Genomic DNA, 18,577 nt, shown 5'->3' on the forward strand with positions numbered 1-18,577 from the left:
GAGCTGCTGATAAGGAAGCTTCCGTTCCAGAGGCTGGCGAGAGAAATCGCTCCGGAGGCTTACCTTGTCGGTCTCTTCGAAGTATCTACCTTTGCACCATTCACGCCAAGAGAGTCACCATCATGCCTAAGGATATCCAAGGAGAGAGGCTTTACATTATATTACGTATTCCTCCCATACATGTCTTCACTTCCTCGGATTTGGCTGCCTTCTATTGCCTCTTTTGGAGATTTAATCATTTGTGCACAAAGGAACAAATAAGAGTTACTTGGGTAACTAGAAAATAGCATTCACCTATTTCCCAAATACACTGATCGTCGAACCGTACAAATCCAATTTTATTTCTGGCTGCTCACAATTAATAATGACATCACTAACAATCAATATTCTGAAACACCAGAATTGAAGGGCTTCTTTAAGTTCCTCACAGGCTGACCCACAACTGAAAACCTTGAACTAGGAACTTATGTACTCGACTGTGTTTTGTTTCAAAAGATGTTCTTCAATTTACTGATGCTTTCTTCTGGGAGACCATGAGCAATGCTGAATCCTGAAACCATCAATTCTCATTCAGTCACTGGGTTAGCCCATTTATATTAATACAACTCATAATCTAACAAGACATGTATTTACACGACTGAACAATAAGCCCCGATTTCTAACTTGTCCTTAGCATTGACATATATGCTTCTTTTAGCTCCATTCAATATATAAGTAATGGTTTATGAGCCGAAAACATAAAAAGAAACATTATTGATAATTAATATATAAGGAGACAGATGGCCTTGTCTAAGTGTATTTTAACTTCAATTAGATGATACTCCATTTTCATTCTTGTTCGACTGAGAACTCTATCCGATAGATCTTTTAGATGGAAATTAACCGCAAGGAATTCAGTTTGGCCTTCACTACTAGATTCTATATTCCAACGGTTAGCATATGAAAATGACATATTCAACATCATATTTTCTTCTCACTTGATTTTAGCTCATGACAGGAATTAGTTGTTTAGGACGCCGACTATGACGAAAATACAGCAAAATTGATCATAAAAACGAAAATACCTTTGTCCCAGCTACGACAGTGCTGTTGAGTGGATGAGCAGCACATGCAGTAACACCTTTAGACAATGGGATAAATCTATTTTGCTTACTTGGCTGGTTCGTTTCAGCTGTGTTCTGGAAATCCTCACTACAAACAAAAATCGATTCATCTGAGCAAAAATTTAGAAAGACAAGGACGGTACAATCACATGTAGGCAGACATGCATGCATGCTAATCTGTCCAATGTTCATGAGTGCACCAGAACAATAGATTTGCAGCTGAGCAGCTGGTGGAACATCTAAAAGGTCTACAAAAACCACCTATAAGACACCCATGATTATATATTGCATATTTTTATTTATGCAAATTTATAAAGTCAACAAGGTCACGACAAAATTTTGCCACGATAGAAATCTCTTACTTATAGTTCACATGGCAGGGGGAGCTGGTGCTTGGGTAGAAATCTAACATGTGAATGCCACTGTCAGATGGTGATCCAACCACATAGACCTGTATTACAAGAGATAATGTTATGTTATATCTGGTGAACATATCATCTTGGTGGTTTCCAGAGAAATTGCTACAGCTACCACGAAATGCAATAATGTCAACACATTCTAAGACATGCATTATCTGACAGCATGGGAGGAATCGGGTGATATTCATGTCCCAGTATGTCCGGCAGAAAAATGGTTTTCTTCTAAGGATGCATAAGAATTCTATATAAGCTGATTAAACAATAATGGAATAATTAAAACCTAGCAGAAAAATGTCAAACTGATACACACAGATCTTACAGAATTCGTCGGTAGCCATGATGGTTTTCTCAAGTATAACATATCAGTTGAAGTGTTGGAACCATTCCTGGTCAGTCCAAGATCAATTAGAGTTCAATGTTTTTAATACTGTAAAAAAATACACTCATCAAAAGAAAATTATTGGACACGAATTACTAGAGCTTAGAGCTTCTTTACTAAACTAGATAACTCTTTGACTTGTTTGCACTTTACTTACAACCAGGCTGGAGGAGGGCAATGAACGTGGGTTACTTGGAAATTATGCATGTCCAAAACACCTGACCTGTATCATGGGCACATGACAGAACAAAATACATAAATACTAAATAAAGTAGAATCAGAAAACTGGCAAATAACTCAAATATTTTATAAAATCATCTACGAACCAGTCCACTCCTAGAAAAAAGAATTAATCCATTAATGTCAGCATTTGTTGCTCCTACGACTTTAACTTTCAAAAAATTAGTTAGCTAATTAATTTATTCAACAATAATCTATTCAGGAAACTATAAACAAAAGAACTGCAAGAGCTGTAAAAGTTTCGCTTATTCCCAAGTTTTCCAAACAAGAAAAAACAAAAGGAGTCGTTTATTTCAAATCAAAGCATTTTTTCTTCCTCCCTACACAGAAGATAAACTCCCTGCTGGTAGTTAGATATCCAAGTGATGAGATACATAAGGATGTTCCGATAAAGACCTCATGACTCATAGGACATAATATTTCATTATGATGGGAAAAAAGAGGTAGCTCATCATGAAACGAAATCTTATTTCTAGGAAATATAGTCTGCAGTAGATCTTATTTGATAGGCAGAAAATGGAGCAGAAATTATATGCTATAAAGTAATTGTGAAGAAAGAATTAACAAGTTCAAGATGTAGGAACTTGAACAGACAAAAAAAGTCTCAGACTTCATTAATTTCTTAACGTACCAACCATCGTCAAGGTGAAATGCCAATTGGTATGGACAAGATGGGTTGAGGTTAATGGAGTGTATCTCCTTTGCAACAATTTCTGATTGTGCCTGCTTGATGAAGAAAGTCAATTGCCAAGCAAATGTTGAAAAATTTCCGAAGGCATTCATTACCTAGACATGCTAGAAAACAGAAATCTCTTTTGTAGCTGGATATGAATTCTTCAGAACCGCAGTTGCTCATTTTAGGGACAAAACCAACCAAAAATGGCATTAGAACAACCAAGCATACCTTTAAAGATTCAATTTCCCCCAGCATTGATGCTAACTTCAAAGATGTCAAAGGTGGATGGCGAAACTGAATGGCCAAAAAATCAGAAAATAAAAAAGGTGAATGAAAAGTCTGATGACATTGCACATTTGTTTCCAGCGTTATGAAGCAGAAGAGAGCATGGAACCCGTAAACAATTTGTCCCTGTTATAGAAACTATAGTTTTCCTAGTAATTTCATAATTAAACCCAGCTTTTACATTGTAAGTTTTGTAGAAAATTGTAAATTCAAATAAGAACAACTATTTTACCACTTTATTGCTTTGGAAAGCTGTGGACGTTCTTCCACCACGAAGATCCCACACGTGAACTATCCCATCCTTACCACCCCCAAAGATTATCTGCAATAACCAAACAAACTTTTGATGAAAACATATTGCTAAAGAAATATAGAAGAGATGGTAACTGAAACACTAACCAAATCAAACTGATGGGTTATCAATATTCTTGTGAGTCATATTTATATCTTTTCGCTCTTTTACCAGAGCTCTTGCTCAATGACAATGGGAAAAACAAAAAAAAATATCCATTATAAGATTGATAAAAGTAGCCTGGCAATCTAGTATGACTACAATATTCTTTACTTAAACTCACATTGCACCCTTTACCATCTGACTTCCCTAGGCTGATGTTTATCCCAGAAATCTTTGTGAAGAGATTTCAGTACAAATGTCAGTTTTTCTTGACTCTCATCAATAGTCTGACTTTGTTACTATTTAGAAGACAGATCCACTTTGCAAATGCTATTAAGCAGCTGTAAAATGCCTGTTGGATACATTAAGGTTCTCCAACGTAGGACCAAAATCCACAGAGGTGTGAATCTCTATTCCTATTACATATAAGAAGAAAACACAGAGAACCTTTATCAACTTTTGAATTACTCACCTGATTATCTACACTTATTTGTATACTGTTGATAGTGCTAGGAGAAACAGTTGTCAGCTCAATACATGGAAATACGTTCATTCTTCGGTCCCACACATTTACTATGCCAAGCGTATCAGAAGCTATCATCCTAAAAAATGAAACATTCAGAATGACATAAACATCCCATGTTATGCATGCAATTTTAACTTCAAGATCCATGCATCAAACTGAACTTTAGACAATTAAAAAGGTACTAGTATATATACTCCTCTACTACTTCAAGAAAACAGATAATCCAGACTTTCTTTTTTAGCAAGTGAAAGAAATAAAAAAATAGAAGTCAATATCTTTTATCATTCACCAACCTTGAACCATCAATTGTGGTAAAGGCTATATCACATAGACCTCTACGAATGTCAGATCCAAAAATAGAAGTAATGCTTCCTGCTCGCAACACCTGAAACGATAAAGAAAAAATATTTATATTCATTAACAATAAAAAAAACGAGTCATGAAATCAGAAAATTCATGAAAAGATACGAAGAAAGTCAATAATACCTGAACAATGAAGAAATGAATGAAAATCTACTCTAAACTCTATCCTTCTTAATTATTTCCCTCTTTTCTCTCTTCCCACTCTCTTCCTACTCCTACCTCTGCTGTTAATCTCTCTAATCTACCTCTTTCAGCCTAAAACTCCTTAAAAACTACATCAAAACCTGCTTCTCAGCTGCTGTTAGACAACAGGTTTCTGACACCAATCAGCTAGGGATTGACCTCTATCTGAATGTCTAATTTAAAAAAAAAAAACTCAGTTTTATGCATTTTTTATTCAAATCTATGGGGAAAACTCTTGTTTTTTTAATTAAGGCACATAATACAAATACGTATATCTTCATCCACATTTATTGGTAAATTCATGTTGGCCCTACCCTCTAATGCTACAGACTTCCAAATTTCCTGACCAGCTGTATTCCAGAAGTTCTCAGTCTTATGCAGCAGATAATACACATTTATGCAATGTTCCGTGAGACTTAATTAACACATGCATATAGGCAATGTTTTTACTTAATTAACAAGTGTAATTTGATAAACTAACAGATGATAGAATGTGATCTTTCTTTCAGAGGCTAAAGCAACTACTAAGAAGGTGAATGACAAGCGATTCAAGTACCCAGTTTCACTTATCCACACCCATTATACCAAGTTTCAATTTTTCATGCATGGCCTTTTCCTAGTTCAATGTTCTTGAGCAGTTTAAATAATTGAACAAAGCCACTATCACGTGAAGGAAGTTGTAAAAGACATCCCTAAATCCCTTCATTCAGATGCCTTCAAACTTAAAGAACAAGAGATCTTCAACTCAGTATAACCTTAGCTATTAGAAAAGGTGGCAGATCTACAAATTCTAGTAGTCATGCTTGTAAAACACTAGGTTTGCATCAACAGAGTAGTAACTTAAAGAGGAAATCAGAACCATATGTAAAATGCGAGAACCAAAAGGAACTTACTTCAATCGGTTTGATAGAAAAATATCCAATGTCAAAGATGAGCACCTTATTACTTTCCGTTGATGCGCAAGCAACCTAATGCAAGAAAAAAAAAAGAAAATGAGAAGAAGTATCTTAAGGCTAGAAATCTAATATTGTGTGAGAAAGGGATTAGAAGTTGATGATAGCAAATTTATAACTCCAACAAGCACAAAGATATAACTATAACTAACATAAAGAAGAAGACAGAATATTTTATTGGCTACATATTCATGTGATTTAGACAACTCATTCTATAAAGCCGTATTGTACAATCAAAATATTGTTGCAGGGAATCGAAGTACTAAGATCTAACTTAATTTTGTTCACAGCTCACAAATATAAGCTACTTTCTAAACCTACACATTAGATAAACCAGTTCGTACAAATTCATCACTGATTATATAAAAAACACAAACCTCATCTTGGTTTGCTGGATTCCATCTAACAGCATCAAGATTTTGATTCAAGGAAGTATGTAGGACATGTTTACTTTCATCTTCCCCCAAGCCTACTTCAAGAGAAATAATAGAAAGATAAAGAATTTTACCTAAATAATAAAAACCTATTAAGCCAAAAAAAACATAATGAAAAGAACATAAAAGTATACATATCTGAAGGTTAAAACACATGCCTTAACCCAAAATAAAATTTAACAGCATCTTGGTGCGTGTATCTTACATCCCTAAAGAGACAGACAAAATTGGAAGGGAAAAAAAAAGAATAGAGACTAACTTACAAAAATTGCATGCATGGACAGATGAGGAATGAAATACCCACTTTATGGGTCACTTTTGTCCAGCAGACAAATGTTGGAAAATGCAATACAAAATGAGTTTCATAAGCTTAAACTATCAACACTACCACAAGCTCTAGAAAGATATATACTAATTGATTCATGGTAGGTGGAGAAGGAATCTACATGAGAAAGCAGCAAAAGAATGATTGAACGAGGGCCTCTTGTTCGCAAGCCCAGACCGCCAGTAAATGGAATGACTGATACATTCTCCGCAATAAATGTATGCCCATGGAAAAGAATATCAAGGTACGGTCATCTTACACTAACACATGTGTAGGCACACTTGCCCGATTGATAAATCCTCGCACTCGTGGTATTTCTGAATAAATTGAAGTTAATCTGACATGCAAGCAGCTGATTTATTAAGACTACTTCATCTAGAAGCTTTTACTGATAACTTCTATTAGCATACGTGCATCATTTCTCTCAGAACATGCATTGCCCATGGAAAAGAATATCCAGACCCAGTCATCTTCGAGTAACACATGTTGGCAGACACACTTCAACTATTGATAAATCCCAGGACAGTGGTATTTATAAATAAATTGAAGTTATTTTGACAAGCAGGCAGTTGATATATTAGCGCTACTGCATCTAGCAATTTTTACTGATAATTCCAATTTGTATGTGTACATCACCCATGTTAGAAAATTCAGAGAAACAAACAGTCAAAAATCCCTGTCGTGTAACTTAAAACAATCTGCACAAAGGACGGACATGTTAACATTCAAACAGATATAAATCCATACACTTGGGCCAAGAAATTTGCCAGGGGAAGTTTACTCGTTCTGATAAAGGAACTTACATTTCAAGGAATCATTACTCTGGCAATATAGGGCTTCAAAATCATGCACTGTTAAGCACCCAGATTTTGTCACAGACACCAAGTAAACTCCCTGTGAAAGAAATCTAGAACATAAGGAATGATAGGAAGTGAAGGCAAATAACCACAGGAGTTAGACTTCATGGAAATTAAAGTACTCTTTCTTTTGATCAATTCCATGAAATGAAATAACACAATCAAGCACCAGGAGAGATAAGAAACAAAAAGAAGAAAAAATAAAATTTAAGTCCTTTTCCCTATTAACAGTATCTGAACTATACATAAGTAAAACATAGTACACCAAATCTTAAGTTCACTAGAACCGGTTGCACAAAACGTGCCAGTATTACCATCAAAAGCTCCTGAAAGAAATCATCGAGGACAGGGTTAGAGTTAAAGCATTCAAATTTTAAATTGCGATTTGAAGTGTTGGCCACCTCAATTCTTATTCCAAAACCTCTCTATTTGACAAAAAAATCGCTAACCAATTGAGCAATAAATTTGTGACACACCTTTATGAACAGAAAATTTTAACAAGACAATCATGTCTATCATCAGATTCTTTTATAAGCTCTCCATCTTACAATACCTGGAAGTCCCCTTATATAGCTTATTTTAAAAGGTCAAAATCTTCTTTTCAAGACACTAGTTCCTTGGTAATGACAATCCTAAATGCTAGATAACATACTCATAGCAAAAAGTTTATTCTAAAATTTGTTTTCATCCATAATTAATAGCTCTAAGAAATTTGACTCAGAAGATATCTTTCAGACGATAGTTTTACCTAACACAGCCTATTTGAAGTTCTCTCTAAGCTACCATTATTGGACATTCCACAAAATAAAAGGGAAATATCTAGTTGAATCTTCATGTTTATCCTAGATCACGAGATCATTGACAAGGAGGGAAAAACTACTTAAATGAAGTGAAAGAGAAACCAATCCTAAGACAGAGAGTGTTGACAAAATTGAAGAACACGCATGACAAAGTAAAATAGCATGGTGAGAAAGACAAACTGATGCATTAAGAATAGTCCATTATTCACCTTGTTGTCAAAGTTCACTGCAGAGATACCCCGTCTGAAAACAAATCACACCAACCTTAGCATCATCAATCAAAGGAAGATAAATATGTTACTCATACAATCAAGCCGTTCGTCAAAAATGTTTCTTATGTTTCTTGCTGGGAAAATGTCTGACAAGGAGAGAGAAAGCCTTTGTACAAGCAACAAACATTACCACCAAGAAACTAACAGAATGGAATATTAGAATAATGCATGCGGCTGATATTTGAGAATAGTTTAGAAAGAAGTGAGCAATAGAGAAAATAATATTATCTATGATAGCAAAAATAAAAAACTTAATGGCTAAAAATTTTTTGGTTGAACTAATTTTACATTATGTGAACAAGTTCTGTAAAACCTGGATTCAATCTGTCAAGTAAATTGTATTTGAAGGAACAAATTAAGTTCAACAAGAAAAATATGTTCCTCGCCCTTTAAAGTACCCAGTTATGTAGAAACCAGGATGATTGGCCTGTTAGGTTCAATTTCCATTTAGTTTCTACCTTATTATTCACTTCGTTATTAGTCTAATTCTTTTAGCTAGAATTCTATCGTAATTTCCATGTTTGCAAACTCATACTCCAATTGCTATTCCTGTAAACACACCTCCAGATAGTTGAATTCTAAACAAAGCTGATTCAGTCATCAACCACAATATAATTCAACATATCAAAATTAGTCTAGTAATTAGCTGACAGTAATAAGCTGAAGACATGGAAACCTATGCAAAAAGAAGGGTTAATATACCATATTAAGAAATTAGTATCAAACTCTGTTTACAGTTAAATGAAAAGAAAAATGCGAGAAAAGACACCGACTTAATAAAAGGGCCTCCCGTATTTCCATCTGTAGCTAGCCGAGTCTTCTGCAAAACAATGAATAAAAAGGCTGACAAAAAAAAAACATCAAATTCCATAGAAAAAAGAAGACCAGGAAGTACAACACATCGAGCTGCAATACAAATCATTTACGTGTGTCGGACACTTCCGTCCACCAATGTGATAAAAATGGTTAAACACCCCAATCTGTTCACAAGAAAACGAAAACAAACAAAATGTTAAACCAACCAAAAAGCAATTGCACATTAACCACGAATTAACAAAAAAGTGATGACCTCGGAATACGATTGCATCAGCAAACCAGAGAGATTGTGTCGATACTCGGAGACGATCCTGCCGGTCAGCTCAATTGTGCTCCATATCCATGGCGAAATCCTTTAAGTCCACAACATGCAATAGAGTTAAACAAACAATTAAAACGCTTTAAAGACGTAAAGGAGACACACCTCCGTTTAGGTTTAGGGTTTTCTGGCTGACACTTGACGGGGACCAAGTACTTCTCCATGGCACGAAGAAAAACCACACAATGCACTGTCAACTGTTGCCTCCCCCTTTTTCTACTTCGCCTTCAATATTCCCGCCATTATAAACTACGCTAACCTGCGCAGATTGCTCAGAGTGCCTGATCATCGCTGATGGGCCGGGCCCGAGAACCTTTTATACACATTAAACTTTATTTGGAGATTTTCAAAGCATTCCCTGATCTAGAGTCGATTCAATTTAAAACTCATTTAACCATAATTTTAAGATTTAATTATACCAGAAAATATTAATAATTTTCAGACGTACTCTGTGCAAGCTTAAAACAAGGACAGAGATTGAAAAGATGAATCAATAGATCATGCAAGAGAAAGTCCAATTGGCAATTAGGTTTCCATACACTTTCATCTGATTCCCCTAAATCGCTCGAGCACCCAAAGCACAAGAACCTACGGGAACAAATATTTTACAGCAAATAACCATAAGCAATAGATCGATTACATTTCACAGAAAAGATCGCCGCGAATACAATAATTTAAGCCCTCTCCCCTCTAATCCTCCTTGCAAGCTGAATATCCTTAGGCATGATGGTGACTCTCTTAGCGTGAATGGCGCAGAGGTTGGTGTCCTCAAAGAGACCAACAAGATAAGCCTCAGCGGCCTCCTGGAGAGCGGCGACCGCGCTGCTTTGGAATCTGAGATCGGTCTTGAAATCCTGAGCGATTTCTCTCACAAGCCTCTGAAACGGAAGCTTTCTTATGAGCAGCTCCGTGCTCTTCTGGTACTTCCTGATCTCTCTCAAAGCGACCGTCCCTGGCCTGAAACGGTGGGGCTTCTTCACTCCTCCGGTGGCGGGGGCTGATTTACGGGCAGCCTTGGTGGCCAACTGCTTGCGAGGAGCTTTTCCTCCTGTAGACTTTCTGGCTGTCTGCTTCGTACGAGCCATATCGAATAAAGAATACAGGACGATTAAGTGCTTTGTTTGCGAGAAAGTGAGAACTGGAAAGAGTAGAAGTAGATTGTGAGGGAGATGAGATGAAGGATGATGCTTAGCGTGTATATATATAGAGGAAAAAGAACGGGGGAAAGTTCAAATTTTTGGGTTTCTTCCAATCGCGCTAGAACCAGTAAATTGTGAGTCGTTGATTTGAAACTTCATCGACGGATACGAGGACATCTAATAAGCGATCCGCGTGAATTGCAAGCGACCAGTAGCATTACTTTATTTCTATTTATGTTTTCTTTTAATAAAATTTTGGCGTGAAATGCGAGCCGTTGATTTCCTACGCCCCGCTGATTAGCTAGAACGGAAAGTAGGTTACCAGCGATTGCAAGTTTGGTGCTAAATCAAGATATTAATTATTTGGATTTAATTTTTGTTATTTTTTATTTTAATAAATTATCAAATTTAAATTTTGTTAAAATAAATATCTACGATATTTTTTTAATTTTATGAATTTTTTAAAAGTAAAAATACTTCAACTTTTATTAATATATATATATGATCGATTCATTTGATTAAAAATAAAATTACAAAAATAGTTATTAATGGCGACTTTATTAATTGTTCACAAATTATAGATAAGAATGTAATGAGAATGATTTAAGCAAAAAATAATTTAATTAAAGTAAACTTTTATCTTATTATTCTTATACCAAATGATACTATATGTATAAATATAGAACTGAAAATATAAATGAAAAACAATTAATTGAAAAATAAATTTATATTATAACTAAATAATTAAATTCTATAATCGTAATAATAATATAATATAATTTTAGAAAAATATTTGATCCAATAATTAAAAAAAAAACTCTATTTATTGATATTAATTATGTAAATACAACACAAATATAATAGATATTTTCATTCAAGTTATTTATATTGTGATTTTTATTTGCATAATATATAGAACATGTATATAATTAAATTTGAACTAATAAGCATCTTATTTATAATTATAATTAAATTCATTAAAAAAAAAATTGATGAAAATAAAACAGAATAATTGATCCCACTTGCCAGCTGTCATTAGTATTACCACAATAAAACAGTATTAAGCTTCTCATTCCAAACATCAAGAAATTTAAACCAAATTCTAATTCTCAATCAAATCTGAGCTGCAACTGATTAGGTTCTCCAATTCGTGCAATTAACCATTCAACCAAACAGTCAAACGAAGTCATTCCAGGGAATTAAAGCGAGGAAGATCAATCCGGAGATTTTGAAGAAAATTTTCCGATTAGATTTAAGATTTCCTTCTATTAAAATCTGATTTAACCAAATGGATTCATTACTCTCAACAGCAATCTACTTGAGCAATCATTTTACAAACACTAAAACAGAGCACAATTTAAAAAAACTATAGATCAACCACAACAACTTAAGCCCTCTCTCCTCTAATCCTCCTGGCAAGCTGGATATCCTTAGGCATGATGGTGACTCTCTTGGCGTGAATAGCGCAGAGGTTTGTGTCCTCAAAAAGTCCGACAAGATAAGCCTCCGCGGCCTCCTGAAGAGCGGCGACGGCGCTGCTTTGGAACCTCAGATCGGTCTTGAAATCCTGAGCGATTTCTCTCACCAGCCTCTGGAACGGCAGCTTTCTGATGAGCAGCTCCGTGCTCTTCTGGTACTTCCTGATTTCTCTGAGGGCGACAGTTCCGGGCCTGAAACGGTGGGGCTTCTTAACTCCTCCGGTGGCGGGGGCGGACTTACGAGCAGCCTTGGTAGCCAGTTGCTTGCGAGGGGCCTTGCCTCCGGTAGACTTTCTGGCTGTTTGCTTGGTACGAGCCATTTGAATAATACGATGACTAATAAATGTTTGGATCGCAGGAAAAAGAGAGAAAGTTATAAGACAGTGAGATCTGACTTGATTGGAGATGTTCAGGGATTATATAGGAGAGGAACGAGAGAGAGCGGGAAGTTGAAAATTTTCGGTTTCTTCGAGGCGGCTAGAGGAATGAATCTTGAACCGTCCGTTAAAAACTTAATCTTACGGCTGTAATTTGGCGATCTGCGTGAAAGGATCTGACGAATAGGATAAGTTTATATCTTCATTTGGTTATTATATTAATGAATAAACAGTGAATTTGAGCCGTTGATTATTCATTGACGAGGATCACAATCCTTGCGTCCTGAAAGGGGTCATAAGAGTGTAGCTTCTTAGGCGGGAACTGAAAACTTCATTTTATTTTTGGCGTTTTTAAATTATGGAAATGTTCTAAATTATAAATTTATTAAAAATAAATTTCACTAAGATTTGATTTTGTCCGTACTAAATAATAAGAATTAATAAAAATATATATATACGTTATTATCATATTTTAAAATCACTCTTGTAATCCAATAAATAAAATATAAAATATTTTTAGTAATACCCAAAATTAAAATATATATTTTTAATAATTTTAAAATTAAAAATTATAATATATAGTTTTAAAAAAATAATTTTAATTTTTAGTTAAAATTTATATCAAAATTATTCTCATTTAAAACATATAGTTACACAAATACCCTAATTTTCATAAATCATTCTTACCCTATACTTTATGAAACTAACTACCTATCTCTTATGCCTCCCTATGAATTCACGCATCGCATCTTCATCACGTATATGGGAGTATCAACGGACATAATTATTTAATTAGTGTATCTCGTAATACTTTTTAAATGTATCATAATTAAATAGCCCACCAATACCTAAATCGAGTGTTTGGGTTAGTATTTGACATCAAAATCATCATCAATGATGATCACGGTAGAAAGGAAACAACTAAGACGATATTTATTTCAACAACAAATTTCAATATCACAATTAAAGAATTAGATAAAGTAATATTATAAAAAAATTATGCGCAGAATAATGCACGATTTGCCTATAGGAGTTGGTGGTTGGAATGAAGTTGCACGTTTGTCTTGTGGCCATATGCTTCGAGAGGATTGTATCGCGAGTTATCTAAACAAGTTACTTGCACTGTATCTTTTAACTACCTAGTACCATCTCCTACTAATCATTAAAAATGATATTGATCGGAAAGTTATTTAAATTATTATGAAATTTTAGAGTTTGAAATATAGAATTTTGCACAAATAACAACATGAATATAGATCTATATCTAAATTCATAATCGAAAATAGAACAACATACTCGTATAAATCATAAAGGTTATATCTGAAACGAAAGCGTACCTGAATCCACAACGAAAGAAACCTGCACATCCTGCGATAGATCTTTCAAATCAACACGCGATTATTTGGAGTTCTCTCTCTCTCTCTCTTTTTTTTCTGCCGACGGGATTGCAAAATAGAAAAACCCTAACTTATGATTTGGGGATTATAACTCTCAATTTATATCCTTAAATTTATGTTATTTACAATTTTACCCATCACAAATAAAAAATAATACTTTTTGATATCTGTGCCTAAAAAAATTCATACTTTATTTAATGGATTAAAGTTCAATATCCATTTAGGCTTAATAAATTATTTTCAAACAGGCCCAATTAAATTGATAGTCTTTATACACAATAAATTTACATATAAACCCACACGTTCATTAAAAAACTCAACATAAAGTTAATTAAATAATATATTCTAAGTAAATATTTAAGTGAATTGTGGGGAATGATTAGTGAGTTAGTATTCATTTATGTTCAAGAACGTTTACTTTTTACTGCATGCTTTCTATAATTTGCATATAGAATTGTTCATAGCAATATTCAATAGTTTGGAGAGGAACTACGAATTCATCACCACACTTACACCTAATCTCTAATCTATTCTGGACTTCTTTTAAAACAAAAAAAGAGCAAACCGATCATAAAAGATTCGTCATTTACATACTGTGTGTGTATATATATATATATATACATATACAACAATCCAAAGATCACTGAGTTACAACTAACAAAAAATTCACAAATAATGTCATCTGTTTTCATGTCGGTCATCTTTTAGTTACACCCAATTGTTAGGAAGTGAAAAATCATGAAATCTGAAAGAAGTTTCTCCAGCAGTGTCACGCTCTAGTCTGAGTTCTGGTTCATTCCCGGTGGCTATACTTTCATATTGATTATCTTCGGGTGGCAGAGGCAATACCTGATTATCGCTCGGGTGACGCGGTAATTGAATTTCAGGAGGCAATGATGAGACTGGAGGTGCAGAAAAAATTCTATTTGACTTAGAATTAGCTGCAAATGGAGAAAGAGAAGAAGCCAAGTCTTGATCCCATAAGAATACATGAATAAGAATTGGCACATTGGCGAGACGATGTAATGAGAGTTTGTGGCTTAACGAAACAGTGTCGAAGCATTTGATTGCTCCCGCTGATGAAATCATCCATGGAAGGACTTTCTGGTTTGAAACTCTCGACACCACCAAGAGCTTTGATGCTTTCCTGGTTTCTTTATATAGATTACTGAGACCTGACCTTGCCGAAGGAGCATTTTCGTCATTATCAACCACAGAAGAAATGTAGATGAATCCCTGGTAAAAATGTCGTGGATGCATTATTTTTTGAGGTTTAGAAAATTATCAAGAGTCTAAAAAAAAAAATCAAGATGATGAACGTACCTCTTCAGTTCGGCTAATGGCAAAACCAAGCTTCAAATCATCTTCTTTTAGCCTAATTTCGACGGCAAATTCTCCTCCTACTGGAGCATACCACAGACGAACTGCTCTGACAACACCAAGGTCAACTCCATGGTAATCTTCAAAACCATATAGGCTTACGTTGTTGAGGTTTGACAAATCAGATGAACCGGCATTTACTGTAGAAGAAGCCATATCTCCCGAAATCTATTTTAAGATATACAAAATTTTTCAAGATTTTAGACACAGTCTCAGCAATGTTATATTTGTACAATTGGAACGTATAATAATTGTATACTGAGAAGATATTATGGATTCTTGAAATTGCCTCCTAATCAATGCCTTCTAAGGATCTGAATTAACATAAAGAGAGTTTGATTACCTTGGTAAGTAAGGATTCGGTTTGGATATTGATGAAGACAAGAGGGACACCGGTTGCCTGAGATGCGCTGAGCCAGGTATTTGCACGAGCAAGAGTGTCCTCCAAATCGTTGTACCGGGGGCAAGAAACAACTTGATCGGATGCTTTTGGAAGGATAAGCATGGAAAGAAAAAAACTTGAATTTGGGACAGAAAGCACCTCCTGCATCCTCTTCTCCCAAGGGTACCCTACATATCCATCTTGAAGCTTAATCCTCGACAGTTCATTGACCATCCTCGTAGTCCTCGAAGCTGCACAGAAATGGAATGTTTTAACAACAAGATACAAGATTCATGGGACAAGATTGTATAAGTTTAGTACCATGAAAGTAGATATCCTAGTTCAACACAATAAATATTAATTATTGAACTTGGATGATAATCTATTACAAATTTGAAGAACCCTAAATAAAAAATGTAGGCTACATTAAGTTAAACATGGTTGATAAAAGGAGAAAAGTTGGGATGAAGGCACTAAACATAGCAAATAGTGGGCCAAGTGTGTGTATATACGTACACTGATATATAAATATGTATATGTATGTGTGTGTGTGTGTGTATATATATATATATATAACTCGTGCTACATATGCGGCACCAATTTAGCTTCTATAAAGTCACTAATTTAGATACGTGAATCCTACAATGGCATCCTTTCCATCATTGTGGCATTATCCATGTGATGTGATCAATAACTCATATTGGACAAGCATGCATCACGGTTAATCAAAAAGGGTGTGTGTGTGTATATATATATATATATATGTATGTGTATGTATATTGAAAAAAAATATCTATCAATCATAACATATCAAAAGTCTACGGACCATAGTTATTGTCGAATTAATAACGACTATAATTTATGTCACACGTATATGACATTTATAGGAAGCTAATTCTTCTCTAAATTCATGGGATGAAACAAAAATTAATTGGATTAAATTACACTAATTGTTTTTTTTTTTTTTAATATTTATGATTAATAGAAAAATTAATAATTTTACTAATAAGAAAATAGAATTTAAAAAATAGAGAGGACAAAAAAATAAAATAAAATGAAATAGAAGGAATATTAAAATGAAAATTAAAAGTTACGACACGTGTATCTGACTGCTGACGTGTGAGAGGAAAACAAATGAAAATTTGCGGTGTCTGAGAGAAAAGTCGTGTGCAGAAGAGTCAAACACAAAAGTCAGATCTGCAACTCGAGGATGAAGGAAACCGAGTTTACTCACCTTGAAAATCCAGGCACTCGGCCTCGCTCCGATCGGAGAACCCGATTGCGTAGTTCGGGTCCCCGATTGATCGCAGCATGTATTGCTTCCTCCCCGACGATTCATTCGGCACGATGCACGCCTGCAACTCCACGAACTCGTGGCTGCCGCGTCTGACCAGAACCAGAATCCATGTCTCCTTCTTCTTGTACGAGCTGTGTAGAATCCTTTGAACCCCGCTCTTACCGCCCTTGAAAGGGGCCAAAATTGACTGTGCGGATCCGGGGCCCGTACCGATCCGTAACTCCTCCACTATATCCCCGGTTTGAAGCATATCCCTCGTCCATTCATCGGCTTTCGAGGAACCTTTTAGGCACTCGATTGAGAGCACCAACGGCGATTTTACTGATTCTGATTGTTGCGTCCTGTCCATGGGCATATTGGGGTCGGCTCAAATTACTTTTATCGCGATTTTAAGCTCATTCTTCGATGGGTATCTCTCTTCTTCTTCTTCCTCTCTCTCTCTGGGATTTTCTGCTAATTTTCGTTTATGTAAAACCAATAAGGAAAAACAGAAGAGAGAGAAAGGAACAAATGAAACGAAGAAGCTATGTGTGGGTACGAATAGTTAACTAGCTTGGGCTTTGCAACTATGGAGTCTGCAGGTCGAAGAAGATGAAATCACGGAGCAAAATGACGGTTGATATCAAAAACAGAGAAAAGAAAGGAGGATTTGGGGTTGTTCTTCCAAGTGTACGGAGTCTGAAGTTCGAGGAATTTGCAGGAGATGATTTAAAATATTTATATGGCTTGGCTTGATGACTTCATTTTTCCTGGAGAGGTGGGCTTCCTTGTCAATTTTTCATATGAATAATCACCTCTTCTTCTCCCTCTTTCTTCAACGCGAGAAATGACTACACTGAACAAAAATAAAATAATTGGTTTGAAAATGAGATTATAATAAGAAGTTTTCTGTGAGTATCTCTATACGATATATATATATATATATTATAGGTTTAATGGAGACTAGCGGTGTTTTTGGAAGTTGGGTTAGGAAACCATTGACGAAGAGAGGTAAGCTTTTTTATCTTCTTTTTTTCTGATGAAGAAGAGAGGTAAGCTTAGCTAACCCTAATTAGTTGATTGAAGGTGATAGAACAGAGTCTCAGTTTAAATGCATTTTTTTTTTTTTTTTCAACTTTTATTTTTTTATATATATTTATATACATATATGTGTATTATATATATCTAATGCAAATTAGTATTTTACAAATCAAGGAATCAGCTACACAAAGACCTTGTAAACATCAAAAAACCAATTTTACATATATATATACACACACACACATATATGTATATAAATATATATGTATATATTATAATATTTCTTGCTTTTAAGATAATAAAAAAATTAAAACACATGGATTAAATTACAAATACTAAAATTATTATTTTTTATTAAAAAAAAATTACCGTAAATGAATTTATAAACTACAAAAAAAATAATTATTATATTTAAAATTAAATTAAATTTCTTGGAAACTCAAGGATGTGATGCAAAATATATACACTAACAATTACCAAAACACAAATAAATTAGTGTCCATTAATTTTATGACTTCTCTTATATTTTTATATTTTATATTTTTGCTTTTATTTTTTTAGTCTATATCTACTACTTATATTTTTTATGATATTTTTGTAATAAAAAATTAGTATGTTTACTTTCTTTAATTGGGTCCAATAAATTTATTTATTTATTTTTATATGTAACATTCTTTACCTACTAATCACATATTTATTATGTACGGCACATTTATTAAACAATTTTTTTTTTTTATCATTTAAACTATTATATTAATTATAT

The 18,577-nt window shown here is 34.4% G+C and overlaps 4 protein-coding genes across 7 annotated transcripts; all 4 read right to left on the reverse strand.

The window, feature by feature from the left end:
• Nucleotides 1-264: 264 nt before the first annotated feature.
• Nucleotides 265-13,795, reverse strand: LOC110811857 (Transducin/WD40 repeat-like superfamily protein). Of its 4 annotated transcripts, none has more exons than XM_022038458.2 (19): nt 13,676-13,795; nt 9,450-9,603; nt 9,279-9,378; nt 9,136-9,189; nt 8,983-9,029; nt 8,147-8,180; nt 7,084-7,174; nt 5,899-5,993; nt 5,462-5,536; nt 4,316-4,407; nt 3,969-4,098; nt 3,335-3,424; nt 3,046-3,111; nt 2,773-2,864; nt 2,059-2,124; nt 1,842-1,908; nt 1,466-1,554; nt 1,065-1,191; nt 265-550 (listed from the first exon to the last, which is right to left on the reverse strand). In XM_022038458.2, exons 2-19 carry the CDS (start codon nt 9,506-9,508, stop codon nt 503-505), a joined length of 1,422 nt encoding a protein of 473 aa, XP_021894150.1. In that variant the 5' UTR covers nt 9,509-9,603; nt 13,676-13,795; the 3' UTR covers nt 265-502. The 4 variants fall into 4 exon arrangements, with proteins under 4 accessions (XP_021894150.1, XP_088071079.1, XP_088071078.1 ...); XM_088214953.1 differs by having other exon boundaries at nt 5,899-5,990; nt 9,450-9,657; XM_088214952.1 differs by having other exon boundaries at nt 9,450-9,657.
• LOC110811829 (histone H3.2) lies at nt 9,822-10,533 on the reverse strand. Its single transcript, XM_022038407.2, has one exon. It carries the CDS (start codon nt 10,427-10,429, stop codon nt 10,019-10,021), a length of 411 nt encoding a protein of 136 aa, XP_021894099.2. The 5' UTR covers nt 10,430-10,533; the 3' UTR covers nt 9,822-10,018.
• Nucleotides 11,730-12,541, reverse strand: LOC148266590 (histone H3.2). Its single transcript, XM_088214955.1, has one exon. The coding sequence runs from the start codon at nt 12,279-12,281 to the stop codon at nt 11,871-11,873; it is 411 nt and encodes a 136-aa protein (XP_088071081.1). The 5' UTR covers nt 12,282-12,541; the 3' UTR covers nt 11,730-11,870.
• Nucleotides 13,796-14,251: 456 nt separating the features above from the next.
• Nucleotides 14,252-17,868, reverse strand: LOC110811912 (uncharacterized). Its single transcript, XM_022038542.2, has 4 exons — nt 16,732-17,868; nt 15,459-15,748; nt 15,059-15,283; nt 14,252-14,971 (listed from the first exon to the last, which is right to left on the reverse strand). The coding sequence occupies exons 1-4, from the start codon at nt 17,147-17,149 to the stop codon at nt 14,444-14,446; spliced, it is 1,461 nt and encodes a 486-aa protein (XP_021894234.1). The 5' UTR covers nt 17,150-17,868; the 3' UTR covers nt 14,252-14,443.
• Nucleotides 17,869-18,577: the final 709 nt, after the last annotated feature.

The sequence above is a fragment of the Carica papaya genome, chromosome 3 (assembly GCF_054855325.1).
Source record: "Carica papaya isolate Zhongbai chromosome 3, ASM5485532v1, whole genome shotgun sequence".
In the NCBI taxonomy this organism is placed as follows: domain Eukaryota; kingdom Viridiplantae; phylum Streptophyta; class Magnoliopsida; order Brassicales; family Caricaceae; genus Carica; species Carica papaya.